Below are 27,523 nucleotides of genomic sequence, written 5' to 3'. Positions count from 1 at the left end.
ATAAGGAGAGAGAGTTTCTTCAGTAGAAGACAGATGATTATTTGCAAAAGATAGGTGTATTCCAAGGTTATGCATAGACAACTTAAACCTATCAAAACTGAAGTATATCTAAGCTAATTGAATGGGCAAAATGATTTTGAAAACACTGAATGCTAATCAAGCTGTTTTTATATTTTATGAGTTACTGAACTGATCGACATAATCCCAGTGCAGACGAAAAAGAAAAGTGTGTGTGACGAAGGGCTAGTTTATTAGATTTTCTGCTACCACATTGGCAGCTCATAGAAACATTACAAAGTTACCAAGCTAGAGGATTGCCTCTGGATTCCCTGCATAGTCTTGAGGGGAAGAAGGACCACTTTCCTTTGTTAACAGGGAATCACTAACCTGATTCAAGCTGTATTAGTAACTGCACTGTGAGAGTCAATGCTCTGAAATGTTGAGAACTGCTCTAACTCGAAGTTTTGATAAGCGTATATCTCCTGTGCTTAAAGCTATAATTTTTAAGGAATATTTTTACCTAAATGGGGGAAAATTCAGATTTTTTCTAACTCATTGGAAGCTCATGCTATGCCAGTAATAAAAAATATCTTCAGTGAAAATAATCCTTGTCCTGTTTCAAGGACTGTTATGGGGACAATTTGTGGTGCATGCAATTCAGAGCAAGGCTACTCTCTGACACTTTGAGCAAGATCTATCACTAGGCTAAGAAGATTAATGACTGCCTTTGCAAAGGGTAGGGAGTGAAAACTGTCCCCCCTTCAAGAAAAAAATGTAGGGAAAATGCAAAATGTTGCAGGTGTACAACCAATTCTGAGCAGAGACTGCAGTCCAGAGCAGATATAGTGTCTTCAAGGGCTGAGTCAGACAGTATGTTGGCTCCTCATGCCCAGTGTTTCTCTGTGTGTCTCTTTCCATCCACCTGACACAGCAGAGCACGGTTCATCTCAATATTGCTCTTGCCTTTCTTGTCCAAGATTGCTTTGGAAAATTTTGAAGCCATCAGTTTCTTACAAACCCTCTGCCCTATTCCCTCCCGTCTCATTCAAACACAAAGTTACTGCGCTAGCTCACCCACCTGGCTCCCCACAGCTCCTGAAGTTATACACATGTATCATTTTCTAGCCTCTGGGAAAAGCCCTAGTAAATTCCATGAGGGTCTGAGTTGATGCCAGCTGTGTTTTCAAGACCAATCCTACCACTGCTGTTGTCATGTGAATAACAGTGAATAATACATTCAGTGAAATTAGAGGATGGGGGCATTTCAGCAGAAATGCATGCAGCGCTCTGTTAGGAGAGATTTTGCTGCTGCATTTAGTTTTGTACTTTGGAAGGGGGAGAGATGCCTCATTTTAGGCAAGGAACATCGGTTTCTCCATTTCAATTGCACTAGGAATATGAACCCTCTTTCCTTACCTCCTCAATACACTGAAAAACTAGGACATATTAACATCATTAAGCACTCTAGGCATCTTAGTTATGTTCTCTGTAGAGATTACAAAGAACGACTGCCTCTTCCATGACATCTCTCCCCATCACTCTGCACTGTCTACACAGGGAAGGCAAGGAAATCAGTGAGCTAATTCAGCCAGCTGAAGTTGGTGTCTAAATGTGGTAGCGTCACCATTCCGGTACGTGTGTCAGTACATATAGCCTTATGTGTTTAGCATTGAAGGAAGGACTTAACTATCTGTGAGACTCAGTGAAGAGTAAACTAGTGTGGGACTTTACAGAAACTCAGGCTATTTGCTGCGTACAGATTTTCAGCCTGCAGTAAACATGCTAGAGCTCATTTCATTTTCAAGCAGTCATATCCAATACCTCCATACTCTCTCAACAGAGATAATGTTATCTTGTATTTTTTCAGCTGGTAAATAAATAAAAGTTCTCAAACCATAAAAAATATTCCAGATGCAGAAACAATAAGTCTGCTGCATTTATCTGCAAATGCTTGATAAGGCTCTGGCTTCCCGGATATGGGGTTCATTCGTTCTTTCTTGGAGTACTTGGCTTCAAACTGCGGACGTATTTCCTCCTAAAGAACAGACAGACAATGTTCATATACAGCACAGCTAGGAAAGATTCTGTAGGAAACTTCAGATCATTTATCAGATCACTGTTATTGGGAATTACATCTTTGAATTCAGCAGCTGGCACAGCTACTATAAAAGCCGAGCTGGGAAATCAGGTCTCCTTCATGAGAACTAGAATAAATCACTGTACCCATAAAACCATATTGGAAGTATTTAGTAAACTCCCCAATTAGCTACACATCTAAACAATGCTTTTTCAAACTATATGGCTGTAAGCCAAATAATTTTAAGGTTGATACCACAGAGTTTTCCAGCCTAGTATTATCCTATTGATACTGGAATTCTACAACAAAGCAAAAGGAAAAAAAACAACAACAAACCTCCTTTTTCCAAACCCAATTGCAGTTTGCTAGGTAATTGGTTACCTTCCCATTATCAGCAAAAGTTTCTCAGCATTTGAAGAAGGAGCCATGCCATCTAATATTGCTCAGCTCCTTCCTAACTTGGACAATATTATTAGCAGGAACAGCTTTCAGCAGCAGAAATGTCAAGTCCTGCTTTGCCATAAAAACTCTCTTCTGAAAAGAAACCTGGGGATTTTTTGCAGGGAGACTTGGTTACATCTGTTTATAGCCTTGTCAGAAGACAGGGTTCACGCTTAGTTTGGGTAAGACCTCACAGTTTTCAGCTGCAGTAGGGCTACCCCACTGCCCTGCCATCTGGGAGGTTCACCAATAGCCGTGTGTCCTGTGCCACCTCACCCAAGTCGGACATCGAGGATGCTGTGAGAGATGAGAGAAAGCACCAGGCTGCGAAGATGGACTCTCAAAGCTGCTAGCAGTCCATATACATTAGATCAAGTTTTACAATGCTCTGATGCATACTGGAGAACTGGCCCATGGTACAGCTGGCTACAAGGGAGCACAAAGGCAGCTATGGACTGTCTTTGCAGCTTTTCTACCAGGCCTCTGCTGTGCATTTCTTTGTAACAGCCAAGAACTCAGCTTACCAATTTCAGTCACTTCCAAGCCTTCAACTGCATTTAATTGAACTTTGACTGACTGAAAGTTGTAAATGACCGGACCTTAAATGACTGCATTGAAATAGGTGAAAGTTAACTGCTCATACAAGTCTTTAGAATGTGAATAAAAATAAGATATCCTAAAATCCTACATCCTTTTTATAAAATTCTCCGGGGGAAAAGAAAAAAAATAAAGTAATGTCATTCTCATTCTCTCCAATTTTGAAGGCACTTTCTCAATACAGTTAATTTCCAAATTCAAGCAGCAACCTGGTAACATGGTATTAAAAAAAAGTTGAGGCATGTATGCTCAGCTGCAATGCCTGTGTAACTAATTATGTGCTTGAGGGAACCAGCCCTACATCAGCTACATACAAAGGCTAAGCACGTTTCTGTGAAGGCAGGATAACACCTTGCTCTTATACTACCGTGCTCAAGCTGTTCCTGCCATATCAGGGCTGAAGGCTGCTGAGCAGACCATAATCTAGCAAAAGAAACAATGCAAGTAGTATTCCCGTGTGCCCAGGGACATGCAGAAGGACAGCGTGATAGCACTGAAGCAGGGCGCTTGAGAATTGCACCCTGTAGACTGTGCAAGGACTCTGCCAGCTGACTTACCAAGTCATATACAAGAAGCCCTTTCTTCTCTGCAGCTCTCTCTAAGCCAAGGTTTGATTATCTTTTACAGTCTCCACTATAGGGAAGTCCTTATCATATCCACCCGTCCATGAATCTAGGTATCTCCTATGATCTCCAGTCAATTCAGATAATAGCAAATGCTATTTTTACAGATACATCTCCACCCAAAACTGAAACTCTGGCATTAACCTTCATACCTGTTTAACGACACTCAGCAATGCTGAGCACAGCTTGGGGCAGGAAGTGAACAGTACTGTATCTGGCTGAGGTTAATGATATAAAGAAAGTGACACTGAAGAAAAAGAAAAAAGTACGCTGTAAATAGCAACAGAAGCCGTATTTCAGCTGGGAGTGCCAGAAACTCTGCTCAGTTGGTTTCTTGTTGCACACCCAGCCAAGACCCAGTTACTCTCCATGTCTCCCACCTTGCACCTCATTTACAAGAAAAGGAAATCCAGATATGTAGGGTTGAAAGAGCCAGAACACAGTCAGCCCATGTCCCCAGGCTGGGGGACACTGCAGGAGCTGCTGCATGCCTTCCTTGGGTGAAAATCTAAAGTGGTGAGGAATTCACAAGGTTGCATATCTGAACAAATTTAATTCTTCTTCCCATCGTCTTCATTGTTTCATTTCTTCGTCTCTTCATTTAGAACAGCAAAGTGATAACAAAGTGATAGGAAGCCTTATAAATGTTTCTTTTTTCCTATCTATTGTTGGTAGGAATTAATAAATTTCCCTCTGTAGCAAAACCTTATTTTTCAATTTGACAATGAAAATTAAAGCAAGCAAAAGCTAGACATAGCAGATAATGTTAATAAAAATAACAATCTTCATTAACAAAAGCTTGTGACTTAAAACGGTAATTAGAACTCTTTAATTGATTTCTTTGAAATAGCTAATAAAAGGAATCGGCTGATTTTGTCCAGTGATAACTGAATGGAATGTAGAGAAGAAATCTAATTAGCAGTGATTTTATTAGAAAGTAGCACTTTTAGGACTAAAATTTTCACCTTATGGAGACAAAATTCTCACTGACATCTCACTGGCATGTACAACTTCATGATCAAACTCCGCAGGATGTGTCTTTTTCAATCTACATAAAACAGACCGTTCTCCTTCCTTCCTGCTTCTCAAACATGGATCATTCCAATTCTTTACTCACAGGAGAAACCATACTGATTTCTGGAGTATCAAATATGGATTAATGTGCACTGCCTTAGGCCAGATCTTTGTGCAGCGCCTTAGGCCAGATCTTTCTTCACTAGAAGAGCTACTCTAAATTTCTTTGTGAAATATATCCTTTTCTTTCAGGAGGTTTCCAAGTCCTTCAACAGGTGAATTCTTGCAGGAGTCCTATCCTTCCTAGTCCAAGGATATATAGTCCTCTATAGCCCAGATGTAGAAAAGGGATTTGTAAAAGATTGAAAATCTGCATCTTGATCACTGGGACAATGATAGCACCTCCAGAAGTAAGCCTTCTTGCAAAGCCTGTGGTTTGCAGGTCATCCTGCTTGCAGCTGAAGGCAATGGCAAAGTGAAGAGGTGGACTTTGAACCACAGAATGGGGAAACGATCTCAACGCTTTTTCATCTGGGACACCTGCTTCTAAACTGTGACTGTCTCGGGCAAAGTCCTGCAAAGACCCCAGTGCCAATGGAAAAGTGCAGCATTCCACACTCAAGAAGAGGAGGCTGTGGTCCATACAGCTGACCTTAAAGCAAGGATAAGCTTGAGTTGTGCAGTAGGTATGGGCACTGGCAGCTGTAGCATCTTCAGAGAAGACACCTCTGGGAGGCAATCGGCTCCCACTCTTGGGATCCCACTAAACGCTGAACAAAGGAGGAACTGATGCCTCAAATGGCAATGAGATACTGATGCTCTGATGACTGATCACATAAATCTTTGAGAAGCAGCCAGTTGAGTTCCTACTGGCATTTTTAACCTCTAATTTGAGAGAGGATGTTACCATCTGGCACACTGCTTCTGAAAAGATTGCTACCTCCTGCTGTAGAGACTTATAAAACTCCCTCTAGAACTGTAAGAAGGTGCAATGAATAGCTCTGGAGCAGGTACATTCACCATGGCCCCAGGGCACCTGACTGAGGTCTTTGTTGACAGAGCTCACTGGAAAAAGCCTGGTGTGAGAATAAAAGACCAGCTGACCATCAGCAGGGAGCAGGTATCCTCTGAAAATTACCAACATGCATATGTCATCCTGCAGGCCAAACTGAAATAATCTGCCAGTGGAACATAAGCATCTCTTATAAAAAATAATGTTATTTAACAGACATCATAAAATAAACACATTATATTTCTATGAGGATAGTTTCAACTACCAGAAGCTCTTTCAAGGCTTTCTGACTGGAAGAGGAAAAATCTAGGAACTCTACTCTCTTCTGCCTTTTCAGTATTTATTCCAGCTAAAGGCTTTGTTGCGTAGGCGTGGTAATGCTCTTCCAAAAAAGCTTAGAAAGCAGAGAGCGAATCTTCCATGGGAATTTTTTCCTCCAGGCTCTGCAAGAGGACATGCACTTTCAGTAGTAGCAGCAAGGTTGTAAGAGGAGTTTGGGCACGTGCATAAAGAGGAGAGGGAAACAGAATGGGGAGTGGTCCTGAATGGGCTTGGAGCCATTGTGCTCACACCTGAGCAAAAGACTCCTCTAAGCATTACCACACCAGCCAGAAATCACTTAGTATTATTACATGAAAAGAAAAAAAGAAAAAAAAAAAAAAGCAAAGCATCAGTTAAGGACAACATTACCAGGATATTCAATATTTGTAAATCAACTGATCATAGAAGATTCAGGTGGATGGCTTTATAAATCAGCATAATCCCAAATCCAGGTAGGTTAAATGGTGAAAGGTGCAGATATATAACATCCCAAACTATAAACATCTGTAAGACCAGGCTTCCTGGGAAAAACATAAAAAGGGCCTCATACTGTATTTGCGTGTGTATTTTGTTAGTTTAAAGGCTCCTTCTCATTCTGGGGACACTGAGCTATAATCCTGACTTGGAAACAGCAATCTGGTACATCTGTCTTTTGCCTTAGCTGTCAGCAGCAGCAGTGGTTTTTTTGCAACTAGCCATGAGAGGACATGATCACTGCAGGTCAGTCCTGACCAATATTTGAACCTCAGGTAGGACTATCTCAGTGTGGTCTCTCTGTGACTCGTCAGCATTGGCAAGAGCAGGCTGCTAATCTCAGGAGAGTTAAATCAGTATTAGAGTATTTTCTAAATATATGACAATAGTCCTGAAGTATCACCAAGAATTGCAAGAATCACACGTGCACAAATAATGATGTTCCTGTTTCTATAAAGAAACCAATTTCCAGTTATGTAAGGTATTTCATTTTATATTCTTGGATTATTTTCTTAGTCATTAAGCATTTTAAAAAAATCCTACCAGCAAATGAGCAATTGTACGGTTTCATGGCCTCATTGAACTGCATTGTCTCATAGAGATAAAAATCCCATAACTCAGAAGTCTGTTTGCTGGCAAGATTAAGGAAAAAGAAATTCTTCCACAGAGGCAGCAATATAGAAGTTCAACTGCATTGAGACCACTACAGCAGCCTCTTACAGGCCCTCCAAGTGCTTCAGGACAGTCTCTGGAGAGGAAGGAGGGCAGACTCTGTGGACACCTGTATGTCCAAATCCCACTCGAGGAGCACTTTTTCTGCCACACCTACTGAATCTTGCTTTTCTTCTGCATAATAAAACCTTCTAGTTCCACTTCGACCTCAGCTCTCAGTCCCAAGAGCATGCTGTTTCTTTCTGGTAACCACCACAGAAGAAGGTTAAGGCTATTTTTCGCTGTTTAGTTTCCTCCGTAAGGGGATTTCCTCTACCAACAGAGGATGAGTTAAGTCCTTTGAGTCCTCCCTCGGTCTCTCCGCAGTACTGTATACTTAGGTAACCAGCACCTGAACATTCAGAAGCTGGTACAAGCCTCACAAGGCTCTCTCTCCATCAATATTCTTAGTGGCTATCTAAAAGAATAGATAAAACTCATTTGCCAAAATTCATGGTACCCTGGGCTGTCAAGAATTTCCTTGGATTCAAAAGCAAAATCTGTTAGCTTCCCCCAAAGTGCACTTTTTTTCCTGAAATATCCCACAACGATAGCCACTGATACGTTGAAATTAATTTAGATTTACAAAGGTGTAAAAAGAGAGGACAGTTTGGCCTGGGGAAAGTTTCTTCACATTCCAGAGGAAACATCTGTGGAGAAAAATGCTTGTTTCCTAGTTTATGAAGATTTGAAGAATTAATTGAAAATAAATCCAAAAGAAAAACATGCTTACATTTTTAACCAAATCTTTTTGTATTAAAGATTAAGCAGCACGCAGCACATTTTTTTATACAAACCTCTTCTTCTTCCCAGTCTATCAAGTCCCAGTCATAAGCAATTACTGCTCGCCTTCTTTTCCAAAACTCCAGAAAAACAGTTGCTGGAGCAAATAGAAAAAAAAAATACAAAGTTGTTTTTAAGTCAAGAAAATATTAACTACTATCACAGAACTGTTGAATGAAGCTGTTACATTATTTTCATTTCTTTGCATAAATGGGTTCCTTTGAACAGCAAATCATGCTGATGATCAAAACTGCTTTCAAAAAGCATTGCTTTCTAAGGATTACTTTGCTTCCTTCAAGTATGATTGAGGCTTTAGAGATTTCATTTAGCGCTAAATGAGAATGTTTAATTTCTAACCAACCAAGGGAGGACTCTCAAAGAATAAAATTGCTCCCGTGAGTCATCATTACCAGATATAGCAGATTTCTGATGAAACTACAAGTTTCTTGGGGCTATTGTAGATAAAGCAGAAACACTCCTTCTTTGAAGACCATTTACAATACACAGAAGCCAGAACCCAGAAGCAGCACATTCCAGTGCATGTGCAAATCTGTAGACTACTACTGAGGAAATGGGAACTTTTGTCTTACACCTTCCTAATCCAGACCACTTCTTTTACACTACGTGAGTGTGTATATGCGGTGTGGCATTAACATCTGACAATTAAACACTCTGTGCTGTAGAGACCTTATCGACAGAGTTCAAGATAGTGTAATATGCCTGTACATGACTGTGCTTCCATTTTGTGATGGAAAGAACAATCAAGGAAGCACTCAGTCATAAAATAGTATGTTCATATTCTGGAAATTAATACTGAGCCTGTTTGTGGTTACAGTTTTTTTTAATTTGTTTTGTTACAAGAATGTAGAAGCTGCCTAAAGCTAACACAAATCAATGGAAAGGCTTCCTCTCCCGCTGTGAGGTTTGGCTCTTCCCTTTATTGCTCACTGAAGAGCATCAGGCTGATAACCACAGAGAACATAAACCTCTTCGTTCATGACCTAACACAGTATCAACTGTAAAAGTGTCACAATAGCCTGACAATATGTTCCACATCCAGTCCTAAAAGTATCTCCTTAATGGACTATCTGCCCTACTGCAGCATATTGATAAAGATGTGACATGATACTAAGCACTGGCATCAGTTTGGTGAAAGTGAATTTTTAGCCAGTAAGAATTATTGTATTTTAATATATTAGCCAATGCAGCTAAGATATGCTTAGAAAATGAACACTGTGAGCAGACAAGGTAAGATATCAAAAGCACGTTTAAGGAGGCAGCTATTTGGTTTGAAGGCATTTTCATGTATCACGTCATCCTTTTTCTGAAAGCTGGAGTTATGTTACACCAGATAACCAGATGCTTTGATTTAATCTAATAAAGAAAGTAAATTAAATCTCCTGAGCCTAATGTTTCTACATTTTTTTTTAATAATTGCAGTATGATTGGTTGGGATCAGCAAAATTAGTAAGTGCTAATGAGGCTCCGCTGCTGCTGAACCACCACATTGTTCATTCCTTGACTTGTCTTTTGGTGGAGCTGCTTCTCTCCTAGCAGCTTATATTGAATTATTTTGTACAGGCTAAACAAGTAGCCCTGCACTTTTTGGAGACCTGGGAGAAACAAGCCTGATTGATTACTACCACTCTGATTATTACCACTCTGTTTCCATTCCAAAAAAGCAGCTGGAAGCAGGACTCGAGTGGGTGTATGAATCCACAGCCATGAACCTTTCAGATATGGATATGTCTGTGCTGAACCATACTTCTTTTCTTTCTTGTTCTTCACACAACTGGAGTGAGGAATCTATACATATTATATTTAGTATATTTAGTACCTGTCAGAGTAAGTATGTGCAGTTCCTGAAGCTTCTTTAGAAAGCTATTTTCAAATCATTAAGTAGTAAATAGAATGGCTGTTTTAGCTTTTACTGTGCTACAATTTTCTCCCTCTATCCAGGTCAGTATGCACTTTTCCCTTGCTAGATATTTTAAAATGTGCTATAAATAACCATCTTTGATTGATTCACTGTACTACTGAGGTCTTCTAAAAAGTACTGCATTTTGAAATTTCTCTGCTTCTTTTCTAGTCAAGTAATCACTAATACCCTATATCACACTTCAGCATTCTTTTCTGACTTTGACAGCTCAACAGGACACGGTTGTACTTACCGTTCTCCCATTTTCCAATTGGTATGTTTAAACCGGATGCTGAGAATTCTCCAAAAATCCTGCTTGGAATTTTGAATTTCTCATTGGCCTTAACTCCCAGGTCTTTTGTTAGCTTTTTCTATACTATGCTTGCCCTGCTTCAGAGCTCAACCTTGCAGCTCAGTCCTCAACATCCACTTGTACAAACAGCTGTCTTAACATCATTTCCTCAGATGCTTTTGAAACAAGTTGTGATCTTATCTACTAATGCAAATGGCCTCTCGCTGCAAATAGCTTAATCCTGACCTTCCCTCAGAAATCCCCTCCCTATTGTATCTCAGAACACTATTTAATATATCCATGCTGATTTCTGGAATATATTCTATATACCAGGAATATTGCTGAAGAACCTCCTTAAATTCTGTCTTCTCAGAGAGCAGATCAATGTGAATGTTTTATGCTAGAGGCAAGGTTTGTAGGAAAGTAATATCTTTTATTAGACTAAATGATACATTTAGAAAAAAAATTTTATGTTGGCATTTCTTATTGCTTGAAAAAAGTGTTAAAATCTTCATGCCAGGCCTTTTTTCCCCTCCCAACTTTGCCTTTCAGGTTCTAAAGGAAGTTCTAAAGCTACTTCCTTTATCAAAGGAAACATGCTTCTAGGTAGACAAGAAGAAATTTCAAAAAGGACTTTTCTTGTGTCCCTTAGTCCCCCAAAGATATGCAGAGACAGAGAAACTACCATCAGCCCACCTTGCTTCTAGCAAAGCATTAGAAATGATAAATAGCTGGACTCTCCTGTTGGACGGTTACAGAACTTTGCTACTGAGATTCAGGAAACATCTAGACAGTGACATCTTTGCCCTAGCTTTCCCCAGTACTTCAATTGGAAAAGCAAAAGCTACAATTCCATCTGGCTTTACAGCAACATGCTGGGAGTCAACTGATTATCAAATTTACCTAGATTTTTTTCTGAGAATGACTTTTTTCTGCACTTTAAATGTCAACGTTTATTTAAAATGAACATCTTTCTCTCTTCTTCTGTCTTTGGTAATAATCCAATTCGGACAGTACAGAGAGAGGAGTTTTTCCCAGAAATGGGGCCTACCTTTTCATCAAGCTCACCATATCTCAAGGCATACATAAAGGACAAAGTATAGGTGTTTCCCTCTAGCACAGAAACACAAAAAAATGCTATTGCTCCCCTCTTTTTGAAGGCTTTGAACATCTGGAAAATATCATCAAGACCAGAGATTCTCAAAAGGAAAAATTCTTTTCCAGCTTCTGAGATGACGACATCTCAGTGAGCATCAACGACAATCTGTTCATCAAAAAAATATTAATGTTTATAAGGACTTACTGTTTCCTATAAACCACAGAGATTTATAGCTTCAACCCTTCTGAAAGGGTTTTCCCTTTCAACAGAAGCTCCAATACAGAAAAGCTTATACAAACTACTAGTGAATTCCTTCAGTGTACTGAAGGGAGACTTTTGTCCTTTGCTACATCAGTTTAAAATGAAAGTTGTCTTAAGTCTTATGTCTTTTGGGTATACCTTAGTAAGTATTTTTTTTTTCCTATTATATCAATTACTTTTACTTCTTATATAAAACTTTGCTTAAACAGGGCAGAAATACAATAGGTGAGGTGATGGGTCAATATATTTTTTGAAGAAAAGTGTGTTTCTATGCCAATATCTCCTGGTGCACTTGACAATTCCAACCTTACTTTGATGGGACCCACTTATCCTGCAATGAAGCATTATAAAAGATGGGTCCCTGTGCTTCAGAGTCCTACAGCCAGGCTCATTGCTGCTCCACAAATCAAGCAGCCCATACTGATATTTGTCGTGGTAATTCCTCTCCCTAGCCCGGCCACAGCAGTTTGCTCATCATTTGGAGGAGCATTTTATTTCTACTTAAAAAGTGAGCAATCCACTTTGTCCATCAGTTAAAGATGTCTTTAGAGTAAAAGGAGGAAACCACCATACAGATCACCTCTTCGGGGGAAGCCCAACCTGACCACACCTGGTTTTGAAAACCCCAAGCAAATGGCTGAGGCTTCTCCCTCAAGACGGAAGTTAACTAATGGATCTAAAGACAGTGAAGAAGGTACTTTAGATAATAAGACAGCAGCTAAGCTCAGGCTAAAGTGGTAACACAATTCTAGCTGCCTTTTTTTGCTTTCATTCTCTTTTTTTAAAAGCACTCCCATCATTATTTTATATGCTAGTGTCTGTCAAACTGGATCATCTAGAGGGCTGAACTTTTCACAGTGAATTTGTCATGCACTTGCCAGTTGTTTCATGCTGACAGAAAAAATATTTCCACAATCAAACTGCTATCATTGTTTCTTCTCTTCCCCTACAATTTACTGAGATGATGGTAATGCCTGCAGCTGCCAACAGGCCTACTGCAGACTGAAAATCCATTTAAGACAGGCAGTAAGCCAACTCATAAATACAGTACCAGAAAATCCCTGGGAAGTGTTGCTTTCCTTGTTCTAATGCTGCTTTAGCCTTAACTGTATGGAAAATATCTCCACAGTCTCACTGTTGTCTCAGCAAAGTCTTATTTAAGAAACTACAGTTTGGGTGGAGCCATAGGATCACCCCATTCCCCAAACCATTACCCTGCACTCACAACCTCCTTCCTGTTGCTGCTCCTACATCCCTCCTGGTGGCAAGCTCACAAGCACAGTGTAAGCCAAGAAAAGTGGTGGGGAAGGCTCTCACCCCAGCCACTGTCCTATAGTCTCTTCTCAACTAGCCAAATCATCCAGAGGACAGCATTTATTATATTTTTTCTTATCTCTCTGTGGGCTTAGGTGCTGGAAATGCATGGATGGGCAGTGCATTTCCCAGTCCTGACAGGCTGGTGGGGAGATATCCCCAGAGGGAACTGGGTCTGGGAGTCTGACAGTGATGCTGAAGGAGGGGGAGGAAGGAGAAGCTAACCAAACTGAGGTGCAGCTCCTCTCAACTAGGGACAGGAAAGAGAGAGGACTTACAACATTTTGTAGGCAGGCATGCTCAGCCTGCTCAGCCTTCTCCCAGACAGCGACCACAAGGCAGGACCAGGCATGGTTACCTGAATGAAGGACTCCCCTTACCTAGAGCTGCTTTTCCTACAGCCTTGGTTCTGGGCAGTGCTAAGACACAGGTGCAATGCTGTGAGCACAGCTGCTTCCTGAAAGCAGTGTTACTGTTAAGGAGGAGCAAAAGCACTGGCACAAAAAGCTGCACTCCAAAGACATGCTCACCAGCAGTTAGGAACAGTGACATACACGTTCAACAATGTTAACCCATCAATTTTCCTAGCTGAGATGGAAATCCCTGCCTCTAAACTGTCTTGGAAATTCTCAACTTCAGTGAGCACATAGAGAAAGAGGTTGGAAAAGCTGAGTAAACATCTAAAAAAATCTTTAAAACTTAGAAATTTTTGGTGATTCTTAGCTCTGGTGTAGCTCCAAAACAAAGCTGAAATACCAAGGAGAAACACAAAATCTGTACTATCTGTGGATTTTTTCCTTAATGTAATTTGTGGTATTTTAATACCATCAATGCTACATGAAATGGCATGAATAGGCTTGATCGGTATATGACCTAATTTAATCAGTTAACTAAGACAAACGCATAGTTTTGGAGGAAGGAACTGAGACAGACTGGTAGGCTAATCTATGTTGTCCTGATGGCGCTGATGTTGCCTCCTGGGTATCTCCTGTGGCTCGGTAAAGAGATTTGCAGTTTAAAATGGAGATTATAAGAATTACTTGGACACCTTTCCAAAGCAGTTGGAGATGTGTGAGTAAGAACAGGAGAACAATGGCTAAATCAGGATAGCTCAAGCACCCGGAGCTGTGAGATGGATGTCATTTTTGAGGCACCTCATTGAGCCATTTTCTAAAGGTGTTAACCTTCTCTCAGAACGGCATGGTAGCAGCTAAGAGCCTGGGCATGCTCAGGGCATGTTTGAAAGATTTTTTTGTGCTGCCAGAAATTATTGTTTCCTCTTGCCTTCAATTCTGCCTACAAGACCACAGTAGGAAAAATAGTTGAGCCAGAAATAGAACTGTCCTATGGCAAAATTCTGCCTCCATGGCAACAGTTAGACCACTCTCGGATCAATTTGTCATTCAAATAAATCTTCCATTTATTCCGCCAGAGTTTTGCTTCAATTACAACCAGCTTACATGTATTTAAGCTTTACTGCCTTTCTGCAAGGTAGGAAAAACAATACATTAATTCATTTTAGTACAGACACTAAACTGAGCTGCCCTAAGCTAAGAGGAGCCCTGAACAGTAACAGAGAAAAGGCCTCAGTGCCAACAGATTGAAAAACAATTACAAAAACCCCCAGAATATAACTATCTACATAGACACTACACACTGCATTCATGCTTTTAATTAAAATTATCACATCAAAAACTGATTTCAACCACTTCCATCTTCCTTTTGCAGAAACAGAAAAGAATCAAGCCCATATTGTTTTTCTTGGTGTCTGAAAAAAGTGTGCTGGAAATTACAAAGGCCTATGTTGCATCACAATCTTTAAGAAAAAGATTGTGCAATTACTTACTATCAAAACAAAAACTTACCCCACACCGCCATGAAAACAGCAAAAAAGACAGTAGCTCCATTGTCAAAAAGGTGGGTTACCTGAGGGATATATTAATAGTGCAATCAATTTATGATAATAAGGCTTTATTTTCTATTTTCACCTAATAAAATTAATGTGATTGTGAGTGCAGCTGGCCTGACAATCCTGAGGATCCTTCCCTTGACGTGTGAAATGCACCTGTCAATTGACAGGACTATTTGCCAGCCTGGCCTGGGACTGACCCCTGCCAACACCAGGTGTGAGCATTGTTTCAGACCCAAAGCATTCATTTTATGGAGCCACATACAAAGGATGAATCATAAGATAAAGGTTGATGCCAAGGACACCATAGCACATGCATCTAGGACACAACATCTGGGACTGCTGAATCTCTAAGTGCAAATTGCATTCAAGTATTTTACAACCCGAACTAAGTCCTGGTAAAAGACAATGAATGTTAATATTGGCTGAACTTGATCTGTCCTTTCAAGATTTTATCTACCCAAGCTCACTAAAGACAAATGCAAAAGGCAAAATTAATGCTTTTACCAGGAAAGCATTTCTATTTGCATAGTTTAAAATGTACCTTGGCATAAACGCAGCTGTCCGACAACCTCATGAAGGGACAATATTTATCACATATAGGACACATTATGATATCTGTAGCTTGGCAGACTTCTTTACTGGAAAAATAGAAAAGATAAAAATTAATAGTTTGATGCACAACAATCAGTCTTAAAATGGATTGATAAGTTTCACTAATATTCAGTTACTTATTGAACAATACTGGTTCTGTAACTGAAGCCAAGATGTTCATAACTGCATGTGTATAATTAATATTTGTTGACTGTCTAAGACTTCAGAATTTACAGTCATAACTGCAGAGGACAGTTCTTCAGGGCCAGCCTAGCAGTACCTCTTTACCATTTCCAGCTTCTCCTTGAGTCAGAAGTGACCATTGGTAGGAGGAGGGTGAGGATGACTGCAGATAAAGTTAAGTTTGACTTATTCTTGTGACTTGTCTTAAGTGTGCAAGAACATAGAGATGCAGCACTCAGCAGAAGTTCCAGGGGGTTCTTCATCTGAAGAATGCCTCCCTGTGGTGGATCTTTGGGAAAGGCCTTGAAGAGAGTGAAAATTCCTCACTCTTCTGCTGGCCTGTTACAACAGTAATGAAGGAGCCCTACTTTTTCCCTACTTCATGCTGAGTTGCCAGCACCATCAGCAACTGCAGCTGGGCAAGAAACATTGCCTCCCATCCCAATTCAGGAGCACAAAACAAGGGAAGCTCGATACTGGGTACCTTACGAGAACCAAGCACAGTCTTTTCCTGAGTATTCATTCAAGAATTCAAAATGAAATAATTAACAATTCATATGAAGATCTCTTAAATTATTCATAATAACCCCCAGCTGTAATTTCCCTTATAAAAGTGCCCACATTACCTGACTTGGCAGTGGTTCAGAGTGGTGACTCCATACAAAAAGACAAACAATCCAATGAAGGCAGCTGGGAAGAGCATCCCCGTGTACCAGCCTAACCAGGCAAAGTACAGCCCAATTTTCTCACCAAAGTACCGTCTGTTTTAAAACACAACACAGCCAAGTTACCTGCTAATTAGAATAAATTTGCTTAATCTTGCTTGTTAATAGAAAATAAATATTCCTATCATAGCTGAAGAGTAGATTAGAGAGCAGAGTTGTATTTCCTGAAGAAAAAGCCTGCAACTAGGCTTCTAAATCCACACTGAGGGATCTGCCTCATGAATGAACTTAAATGAATTTAAACATTCACTAACCACAGTTTACAGTGAGATGAGTGGAGACCTCAGAAAGGAAACACTGAGTTCATTTAAAAAAGCTAGTTCTTTGTGTTTGAGAAACTGATGGCTTTCTTTGCCTTTTGGCTGTGTAACTGTACTTCCCAAATAATTGCACTGAAATCAGTTTCATCCCTAAAACGGGTATAACAGCAAAAATGATTTGGGCCCAAATTATTTCTAAGAAATGAATTAACTAGAAGTTATTCTCCAATCCAGTTTATTTTCATTCGATTATTTTCTTAGCTCAGTTCCTGGAAAACTAATCTCATGATTCTACACACAGGTGGAAAGTAAAGTGCAAGTGAGGTCCAACAAATATCTTTATATATCATCTTGCACTGATTTGAGGAAAATAGTCTGAATTAATCCTAATTTGTTAGCTATATTGCTTAAAAACTAACAGCAAAGTGGCCAGGAAGCTCCTATTTGCTACATATTCATTAGCATTTTTCCTGCTCCCAAACACAACCTTTATTTATGTGTTGAAGAATACATACGAGCACACAAAAACCTGCTGAACTCATCACCACAGGAGCAGGCTGCATGCGGTGTCCTGTGTTTGATGGTCTTGTGCACAGCAGGCTGATGATCAGATTAGGATGCTTTACAAATCAATATGCAATTATCATGATTACAATGAAGATTTTAGGAGATTATTTGCAAGATTAGTTTTAAAGAATGAGGCAAGATGATATTCTTACACTTCAGAGACTTTGCAGGCAACTTAAACTTGTCTATCAACTGAATTTGAGAATAGCTGCTGATGAAAACCCACTTTTATGTTAATGATGAAACTTCTGATCTGTCCGGAGACAAAGAATGCAGTGAGCCAGCACTGCTGGCTTCTTTATGCTACCAGAAAACATCTTTGGTCAAACTTTCACAGTGAGGAGGAAAAGACCCATGATGGCCTCTGGGGCTGGAGACAGTGGAGAAGAGAAAGAAACACTTGGTCTGGAATAGACAAAATCATCAGTTTTCAAATGGATATCAAAAATTTCCAGCATGAGCAATATCCATCCGGGCTGAGCTCATGGTCTGCTGTATGATAGTGACCTACACTGATGATTAACATTTGAGTTTACCAGCAGTGTATGAGAAGCCAAATATTGTCATGTTGTTTTCATTTTTCTGTCATTCAACAGAGACTCAAATTTACAGGCTAAAGAGGTGGTAAGCTAACGATAACATGCTCAGTTCTGACAAGGGCAGCAGGTCTGGTTGTCAAAAGACACACTGGAAACTACATTTTGAGCCCTGACTTAAGAGTGTTAGTGAACCCTTTGGCCTAATTATTTTCCTGACACCTAGGATGTCAAGCTGTGCCTGCTCCACTGAAAAAGCAAGCTCACATTTTGAGCTTACTTCCACTGAATATTTATGACCTATTTTTCTCCATGTACATAGTTCAAAGTAGTGAAGTAAACCTAACATTCATCAAGATCTATTTTTTTATTTCATTCCCTACATTCAAGGATGAATGCTTCCTCGTTCCACCCCCCTAGCTGACAAACATTCATGACAAATTTCATCGCCTATCCTGTTGAGCTTTTCCATCTAATGGTGCAAATCACAGCACTCTTTTTTGATCTAGAGATCAAACAGCTTCATCCTAGATGAAGACCCAAGCAAGGTTCAGTGGGTGCATAAAGAAGAATGGACTTGATGGGGAGCAACCCAAATCTCTGCAATGTAAGGAAAAGGCATCTGAGGCCATTTGTGAGCCTGGTTTTAAAAATAAGTGCAGGATGTTGACATTACTTTGATACATACTGGTTTAAACATGGACAAACAGCCTTGATCTTCCACTATTGCCCTTCACTTCACAGCTGGTATTCCACAGGCTGTACTACTGCAATTTCCATCAGGGTCAAGTTAATATTTCATTTCTTCTGGCCCCATAGTTAGCATATTTTTTCTGTAAGTCTCTGCTCAGATACCACTAGGTTGAGTGCTATACAAACAAACTATAGCAGTTACAAGGTCTTTGGAGACCTTCCTATGTGCCATATTCAGAGCAGTTCCACATTTATTCCAATCCATAATTGGGTTAAGCCCAGACCATCATGACCCTCAGGAGATGAAGATGGTTTAGAGATACCTTTGCCACTCTTTCCCTTCAAGTTGCACCAAATAGGAGGAACAAGCTCTTTCTTTCTTCTCTGTCACTATATATAGAACAGACATTTCATCTAGCTCTCCACAGTGATGGTAGTTCTCTTACCGACATGCTGGCACTTTAGCCAGAACTCAGTAATGTACATGAAGAATTCCAGGGATTTTTTTCTAGGGTGCATCACTGTTCATTATGTATACCTAAATTTCACCTGTTATCACTCTGCTCATTGAAGGCCTCTCTGAAATTTTCCAGCCTTGATAATGTTTGCATTTTTGTTAACTTTGCTAACTTATTACCATCCAATTTTTCAGATTGTTAGTAAGAATAGAAAATGTAATTTTCTTTTTACATTTACATTTAATGTAAACATGGAGTAAAATGCAAGTTACTCAGGAATTACTTTTGCTTTTAGGTTCATTTAGGTAGCTTTACAATCACTTTATAAATATAGTTTTCTCCCTCCCTTTTTGAGCTGTAAATAACATGCGCAAGCAGCAGCAGGAGCAATTTGTGCACAACCTAGAGGAAAGCAGCTATGCACAGAAGTGTGAAGGAGGTGATCCAAAGTCCCCAGGAATCACTGCAACTGTTTCCATTGATTTATGTGGTCCCAGAGCATATAAATATAGTAAGTCCTGCCTCTTTCCAATTGCTATCAATTCTAAGGATCTTAAATTATTCTTGTAAAGTAGCTATGGAGGCTAAATTCCAACAGAAGTGTAATTAAAATCATGGTACCACATCTGTTGATTAGTAAGAGTGTTTTTGCAATTGTGCCAAATCTGCGCCTTCATACTGCCACGTGCTTCAAAGCAGAGTGAAAGCAGAATCATGCAATTCCCCTCAAATGACTTTTTCTCATTTATTTCTAGTGACTAGTATCTCCATAACAGCCAGCTGATGAGATTAAATGAAATCTGGGAGGCACCAAATTGACAGCACCAGAGATGTAAGGCCTCATTTTAACAGCGAAGGAAAAAATAAAACAGCACCAAAGTATGAACAATTTCACTTACCATTGTGACAACTTGACTTTAAGGTGGAAATACCATATCTATTAATGAGATAATTATATTATCTACATCTAATTTACTACTTAGCCTTTCTAAATCATATGGTGAAGGGCAATGTCAGCTAGCAGCAGTAAGTTCTGGCCAGATGTCTATGGAAGAATTAACATCCATCCACTTCTTTTATACAGATGGCAGCACTACTCCCTTCAAGCACACCCCACATAGCTGTTGGTATGGGAAACAAATAAAACAGTTGCTTCTGCTGCAGAACTGGTACTAGAAAAGTTTCTGTTTAATGTATGCATGCTGAGATACTTCTGAATGAAATGAACAACAGGTCTTGCTGGTGTTGTCAGATCTTCAAGGAAAAATCTCCAGTTCACTAGTCACGTTAGCTGCCAAGAGTGGCAGTAGACAGGAAAGATTTGGCAGGAGCTGAGGAAATGTGAGGGATTTAGTGTCTGTGAAGTGAGAAGAAAAAGGCATTCCCTCCCCTTTCCCGTCACCCCTCCTTCAGTGAATTCATTGCAGCCATGGGTGTGCTCCAGGCAGCAAACGGCAGGCTGGGCTGGGGCTGCAACTTTGAACCCTGCTGAGCTTGATGGCTGCCGAGACTCATGCTGCTGTGAATGCTCAGGGAGCCTCACAGCTTCCCCCTGCCCCCCTCCTCTTTGGGTAAACACCTACTCTGAACCACCACAGGACACCCATGACCTCAGTTAGGGGATCTGCTATTTTGATTGCTTTTTTCCTTTTGTAAAATAGCTGTGGAAAAATCTGTGGATGTCACTGTCTGATAAAAAGCTAAAGCATCTTAGGAAATCTTAAACATCAAACCCAGGCTACTCAAGATGGCTGCTATCAAGGTCCAGAACAATCATGTGTCTAACCTTGCTCATTCTATTAACATTTGTTCTCATAATTAAAAAACCTTCCAGATGCCTGATGGTCCATATTCATAAACCAAATTAAACCAAAACCCAGATATTTGCTCAACAGCACTTTCACAAACAAGAAATGTTGATGAAGAACAGTAGCCTTGACCACCATGGAGAAATGATTAAAAAACATGATAGAGATAAGTTGTTCATACTGTGACATTAAAGTCTTATTGTATACTGGGAAATTAAAAATAATAAACTTCAGTATAACTGTTGGCTCCTCAGTAAATCAGTAATTTCCATAGTGTAATTTGAGAAAAATTCCATATTTCTGTCCAGACCAGTATATTAAAACAGAAGTAAGAAGTTTTCAGGATTAAATTATGAGGTACAAATACATTACTTTGTTTTCTAAAGCTTTTTAAAAATTACATGACTCAGTAAAATTTTTTAATTGTATTTCTCTGTGAACTTTTTCTCCATGGAAATCGAACACCCCCTGTTTTATGAAATGGATAGGTTTTATACGGCTTTAATCAATAACACTGTCTGTCTCCACAGCCACCCTCTGCAAATCTTTCTATCTGGAAACAATTCTGAGAATCAATAAAAGTAAAGGTTTCCATCAGTTACAGGACTTATAAAAGGGGAAATTAATATGCTGGACCAATTGCGTGCTCTCTATGACCCTTCCCAATGGCCAATGTATCAATATCTTCAGTGATCCCAATACATCTAAAGACTTTATTAATAGGCCCTTGTAGCTTCATATTCCTCTCTTCAACTAGAAAAAGCCTGTTAATGCCCAATAATAGTTCTGCCAACATGAACAGTAAAGGCTCTGGCTCTCTCTATATGCATAAAAAATGTGTAATCCTCTATTAGCGCATGCAAGCCTATTTGAAAACATTATTTAAAAGGGCTATAAGAATTTGGAGTCATGTCTCAGCCTTCTCAGTGTTTCTTCTTGCAGGGTACTTCCAAGATGAATACAAATCCAGACTGTGGTGATGTGGCTGGGCTGAGTTTAAGGGAGGTGGTACAGGAGAGACTTCCACCCATTTACTGCTAGGGCTGCTGAACACAGTAGCACACTCAGTGACTGTGAGCTCTGCTCCATGCAATTTGTAAGCATCACTAAACTTCACCCAGGGCTCCTTCTGTGGTTGCTTTTTGGAAAAACGAAGATGACCTAGTTAATGAGAGCCTGTTTTTCACCAAAGCCATGCTCTGAGGAGGAAGAACAACTCCTCCAGTGGATAGACATGCAACCAAGTCTACCCAGCCTCCACAGATTTCTCTCTTAAATATTCTGCAAACTCTTCATTAGAAGTTATGGTGTCAGGAAACTCTAGAAGGAAACGTCCTTCACTTTCAGCTCCTCCTACAATTCCTCTATAGATACTTCTTTGAATGTAGTGGCACCGTGAATGAAATGGATTCCCATGACCTCAGGATCAGTTTTTAAAAACCACATGAATTATCTGAGCTTTTCATGGTTTTGTCAGAAGAGAGATAACCTATGCTCAAAGCACCTATAATGTGACATACTAAAAGCAGGAAAGTCTTACCTCACGAGGTCCAGTGGTTGGTATTTATACCACACTCCCCAGGAAGCCCAGCACTCATAGAGCAGGTGTCTGTGGTTTTCTGCCCCGTGGGTCCTTATTGAATTCTTACTTCTGTAACTTCCCTAAAATACAAATCTGAACATTAATGAACAACAGCAGCAAAACAGAATATCTAAGAAATCTCTCTCACTAGCAGTATGGATCACACAATTTATGCAAACTCCATACTTGTGCACCAAAAGCTAAATATAACATTAAAAGGACAATTTCTTCTGACTTCAGTAAGATTTGAGACTATTCTTCCTAAGAAATTTATGATAAATGGTGTTCAAGTCAAAGGCTATAAACTGGAGAATCTCAAAGAGAAAACCACAGCATGGTATTTTTCTCCTCTGAAAACATACTGATTTATCAAACCCAAATACTTTTTACAGACCAGATCCAGAACAACTCTCCTTACTCATCTCTTTTTGCAAGAAAAAAAACATTTTTTTTCCAAGAAAAAAGCATTACTAAATGGGAGGGCTGTCAGGGGCAGACGCAGAAAGCAAAAGAGAGTAATAACATTAATAAGATTGAGAATAAATGGTTACACAATTAAGAATTCATTTTGTGGGAAATGTCTGTTCAAAAAGAAAAAAAAACTGAGAAAAATACCTCATGAAGAGGAAATGCAGCTTCATAGGAGCCATTACTGAGCAATCGATTCAGACCTAAGAATCAAAAGTATCCAATTATTTACCAATAGGACCAGAAAAACTGCTAAGTAAAAAGCAAAACATTTTCATAATAAGCTGGCTAAATGAAGTTTGAAGCCCATTGACAGTAAAAGATATATGTAGAAAAATTAATCTTTTATAGATTTTGATGAACTAAGATATAATACAAGCAAAGACTTGTTCAAATATTAATCATAATCTATCATTTATTATGCTGGAGGTTTAAAGATTAATTTGCTAAATTCCTCTTTAGCGTAACTTCAGTGAAATCAGGGACCTCACACCAGGACTGAAGTTTGACCTCATAAATTATGGTCTGAGGAAGCTATTTAGATGAAAGGCTCTATTTCTTGGGAGCTGAAAACTTCAGGGAAGATCTTTACATTTTTGAACCACAGGCCAGTAAAGCAACTGAAATTCTTAATTTCCATATGCTAACAAGGTTTTAAAATATGTTCAGTTTATTTCTTAAGAAAGCTGCTGGACTAACAGATAGAACAGAAACAAGACAGGCTGCAGTAGTACAAGACCAGAAAATATACTTGAACCGGAACCAAAAGGATTGCTATTTGGCACAAAAAAATAATCATACACCCCACTCAGTCAGGCGTTGTCCCTCTTTAATGAGAACCTCAAGAGAAATAATGAATGATTGCTGAGATGTGGGCACTTCTCACTTGGAAAGTCACCAAAATAGCACTGAACAACATCAGGCAATGCAAAACTAAATACTAACACTAACAACCTGAAGGCATTTGAACCCCATTGACCAAGAGGCAAGGAATCCTGATTCCTTTCCTAATTCACAGGGGAATGATAGAACACAGAAATGAGAAGTATTAATTCAACATAAATAGCACTTTCAGTGACTGCATTAGTATCTGCTTGGCAGAATATGCTTTCTTCCAAAGTATCTGGCAGAAAAGCAAAGCCTGTACAACTGAGCCAGGCTTTGCTCTGCCCAGTGATCAATGCAAGGTTGTGTTCATGGTAGGTATAACACAAGCAGATATGTGAGGGAGCTTGGGATCTTGAGGCAGGCAGGGACTGCAAGTGTGTGTGCTAGATGCAATGGCTGCATGCACCGCATGAATTCTTCCCTTTCTTCTCTCCCCTCTGCTCACTGTTATTGCTCAGACCTATTGCTGCCCTCATCCCAGGAGCTGAGGAAGAAACAAGTGAAGTTCTGGGATGTTTCTCTACCTCTTGAGGAAGGACAGGGTTTAAACAGCAGGGAGATGAAATAGGCTGCAGCGTTTTATGGGGATTGCCTCTCCGTTTGTGATGCCCCAGTCTCTATGTGATACACAAGCAGTACATGCTCTGTATCACAAGATGGAAGACGGCCACTGTTTTGTATTCCAGCCCTCCTGTGTCACTGCCTGCTCTCCCGGATCTGCATATATGCCACTCCAAAGGTCCACTCCACCCGCGATTTGAGAGTGATGCCATAGTTATGCATGGCATCCTTTGCACTGAGGACATCATTGGTGGACTCCCTTTTGACTTACAGCAGCTGCAGAGATACAGAACCTTCCATCTCCCTTAGGGATGGACAAGTATCAGGGAGAAGCCCTACAGGTTGAGATGTACTGCAGCACAAATCTTGCCATCCTTCCAAATACATTTTTATGAAGGAGTAAAAGCTTTTCTGCATGAGTCTATCTGCTTCTCCAGGGTTCTTAATCTGTACATATTTCTTGCTTAAGTCAGTCTTTTTCCTTGCAGAGGTGATAAATCCCATGTGGTGACATATGTGCCTGTGAAAGCAGCCTGGTATTAGAGGGAAATGATCAGGTCTTCCAGACAAAGCCTCTACAACAGCAGTGGGTGAGATGTAAACAGCTCAAAACTGAGGTGATTAAAAAGGAAGCAAAAGAGTCTGTTATGAGCCCAGGCATACTTCTCCTCTTCTTTTGGTGGGACTTAGCACCCACTTTTAAAAGCATGTTGCTCAGCACTTACCAATTTTGTTTTTCCCTTCTTCGTATTTCACTCTTTGTAAGATATGGTGTACAATTCTACTTCTTGTAGCATTATTGAAGAAAGTATCTTTGTTGTGTATGATGAAGCTATATAAAAATACAAACAAAGGGCATCTCAGGAATATATAGAAGCATGTTTAAAGCAAATACTGAGTTCCATTACTTTCTATAGCACACTAAAAATCTCCAGTATGTCAGCAAGTGCAAGGAAGATTAAAGGACACCAGATTAAGTGAGATGATTCGCCGGATGAGATTATGTCAGTAACAGTATTTATTCCCTAACAAAGAATTACATGGAGAAGTCTGGAGAAAGATCAAAGATATTTAAGCATTCATTATGATAAGCATCACTTTTAGATAATTGACTGAAAACTACAAAATACTTGCACAAAAATTTGCAAAAGCATAAGGTTTGTAAGTGCAGCTGTAGAAAAACACATTCGATTTCTATTTCAGGTTTCTTTATTATGCTTTACCATTAAGAGTCAGATGAAAACATCTACTTGGTAAACCACTCTTACTGAAAATCAAATACTATGTTAGAAATGGAAAATACTATACGCTCCTATGTTTGGTCCTGGAAGCTAAAATAGAGTAGAAAATTAGCTTTCAGAAGCTACTTATGGAGTTATGTATGTATGCAGATTCAATAGTTTAGACAGAATTCTGAGGAGCCCAGGAAATTTAAGAAAAAAAAAGCCACAAAATATATTGTATTGATTAGAGTGGCTGGTGTAATATACTTATATAGATTTCTTAATCCCAATATACATACTCAAGGAAAACAAGGTATTTTAGCATATCATCATAATCACTGGAAAAATGCAAACAATGTAAGTGTTTAGAAATACTGTTTCAACTTGTCAGTTAAATATTGCTAAAGAATTCCTACAGTTGCTTGAGGCGTGTAGGGCTTCAGGATAGACTGTGAAAGTCATTTAGACACTTGAATAAGCAGATAAGTGGATAGAATTTCTGATTAAGTAGGCCTGTGCATATATTGAGGAAATTAAATATTTTTTAAAATGTGGTCCTTAGTAACTGACTGAATAGAAAGGTTGATATTTTTTAAAATACTTTGGATAGGAGGTCAGATTGTTTTCCCCCTCTGTGTTGGTGAAGAGCTAGGGAATTGAATAAACTGATAAAAAAAATGGTAAAATGATAGAGATGTCATAGAGAGACCAGCCTATAGGACTGCACGCTAGACAAATCTGACTTCAACAGAGATCATCTTAATAGGGAGCTTGGAATGGATTTATGTCACCTTCTCTTCTGCACAACATGGGATCCACTGCTCAGTTTTCCCCTCAGGTAATTTTACCCAAATAAAAACCTGTTTTTTCAGAATGACTCTTTACCCATGGGAAATCATATATGGCTTTGCACCACCACAGTCATTTGGAAAAACAGGCAAGGAGTCCAACTTCTGGACTTCGGGCACTCCATGTGCTCCCTCTTTATTATCAAAATTCTCTGCCAAATTTTCCATATGAGACAATCTAGAAGTTCCTTTTGTTCAACCCCATGCAACGCTACAGGCCTGGGGAAGAGTGGCTGGAAAGCTGCCCAGCGGAAAAGGACCTGGGGGTGCTGGTTGACAGCCGGCTGAACATGAGCCGGCAGTGTGCCCAGGCGGCCAAGAAGGCCAATGGCATCCTGGCCTGTATCAGAAATAGTGCGGCCAGCAGGAGCAGGGAAGTGATCGTGCCCCTGTACTCGGCACTGGCAAGGCCGGACCTCAAATACTGTGTTCAGTTTTGGGCCCCTCACTACAAGAAGGACGTCGAGGTGCTGGAGCGTGTCCAGAGAAGGGCAACGAAGCTGGTGAAGGGTCTAGAGAACAGGTCCTATGAGGAGCGGCTGAGGGAACTGGGGTTGTTTAGCCTGGAGAAAAGGAGGCTGAGGGGAGACCTCATCGCTCTCTACAACTACCTGAAAGGAGGTTGTAGCGAGGTGGGTGTCGGTCTCTTTTTCCAAGTAACTAGCGATAGGACGAGAGGAAATGGCCTCAAGTTGCGCCAGGGGAGGTTTAGATTGGACATGAGGAAAAATTTCTTTACTGAAAGAGTGGTTAAACGTTGGAACAGGCTGCCCAGGGAAGTGGTTGAGTCCCCATCCCTGGAGGTATTTAAAAGATGTGTAGATGAGGCGCTTAGGGACATGGTTTAGTGGGCATGGTGGTGTTGGGTTGACGGTTGGACTTGATGATCTTAGAGGTCTTTTCCAACCTTAATGATTCTATGATTCTATGATTCAGCTTCAAAGACAGATAATAAAAAGAATCCCAAAGTAAAGGTATAAAAGACAAGTTGCTCCAAGAGCACCATAATTAATGAAACCTGGTTTTCTAGAGGTTACTATCTCATGTCTCCTTTCCCACTCCACCCCAGATACTCACAGGTCATTTCTGTGTCCACAACCTACTCAGTATTGTGCTTCTGGTTTCCTCCCACATCCCTACTATTCCCAAAGTCCTACACATGCCCTACAGTACCTATTGAAAGTAATTTGATTTAGGCATATTGGCTGACCACCATGTGCGTTCCAATTTACCAATGGGCTGCTACCAGGCAGCATATACAACTGGTGTGCACTGCCTTTTCT

At 39.9% G+C, this 27,523-nt stretch overlaps 1 protein-coding gene across 4 annotated transcripts in view; it reads right to left on the bottom strand.

Annotated features, from left to right (window-relative positions):
* ANO4 (anoctamin 4) overlaps nucleotides 1-27,523 on the bottom strand; it is a 150,537-nt gene that overhangs the window by 35,639 nt on the left and 87,375 nt on the right. For all 4 annotated transcript variants that reach the window (XM_076335459.1, XM_076335466.1, XM_076335473.1 and 1 more), the window contains 8 exons: nucleotides 24,895-25,001; nucleotides 22,868-22,923; nucleotides 22,211-22,332; nucleotides 16,250-16,384; nucleotides 15,391-15,487; nucleotides 14,803-14,863; nucleotides 8,068-8,150; nucleotides 1,895-2,035 (listed from right to left, as the gene is read on the bottom strand). In XM_076335459.1, the coding sequence (XP_076191574.1) occupies nucleotides 1,895-2,035; nucleotides 8,068-8,150; nucleotides 14,803-14,863; nucleotides 15,391-15,487; nucleotides 16,250-16,384; nucleotides 22,211-22,332; nucleotides 22,868-22,923; nucleotides 24,895-25,001 (802 nt within the window). The remainder of the gene's footprint in view (nucleotides 1-1,894; nucleotides 2,036-8,067; nucleotides 8,151-14,802; nucleotides 14,864-15,390; nucleotides 15,488-16,249; nucleotides 16,385-22,210; nucleotides 22,333-22,867; nucleotides 22,924-24,894; nucleotides 25,002-27,523) is intronic.

Source organism: Aptenodytes patagonicus, chromosome 1 (assembly GCF_965638725.1).
Source record: "Aptenodytes patagonicus chromosome 1, bAptPat1.pri.cur, whole genome shotgun sequence".
Classification (NCBI taxonomy): Eukaryota; Metazoa; Chordata; class Aves; order Sphenisciformes; family Spheniscidae; genus Aptenodytes; species Aptenodytes patagonicus.
Note: the sequence above shows the minus strand (reverse complement) of the source record. Positions and strands in the feature narration are given on the sequence as shown.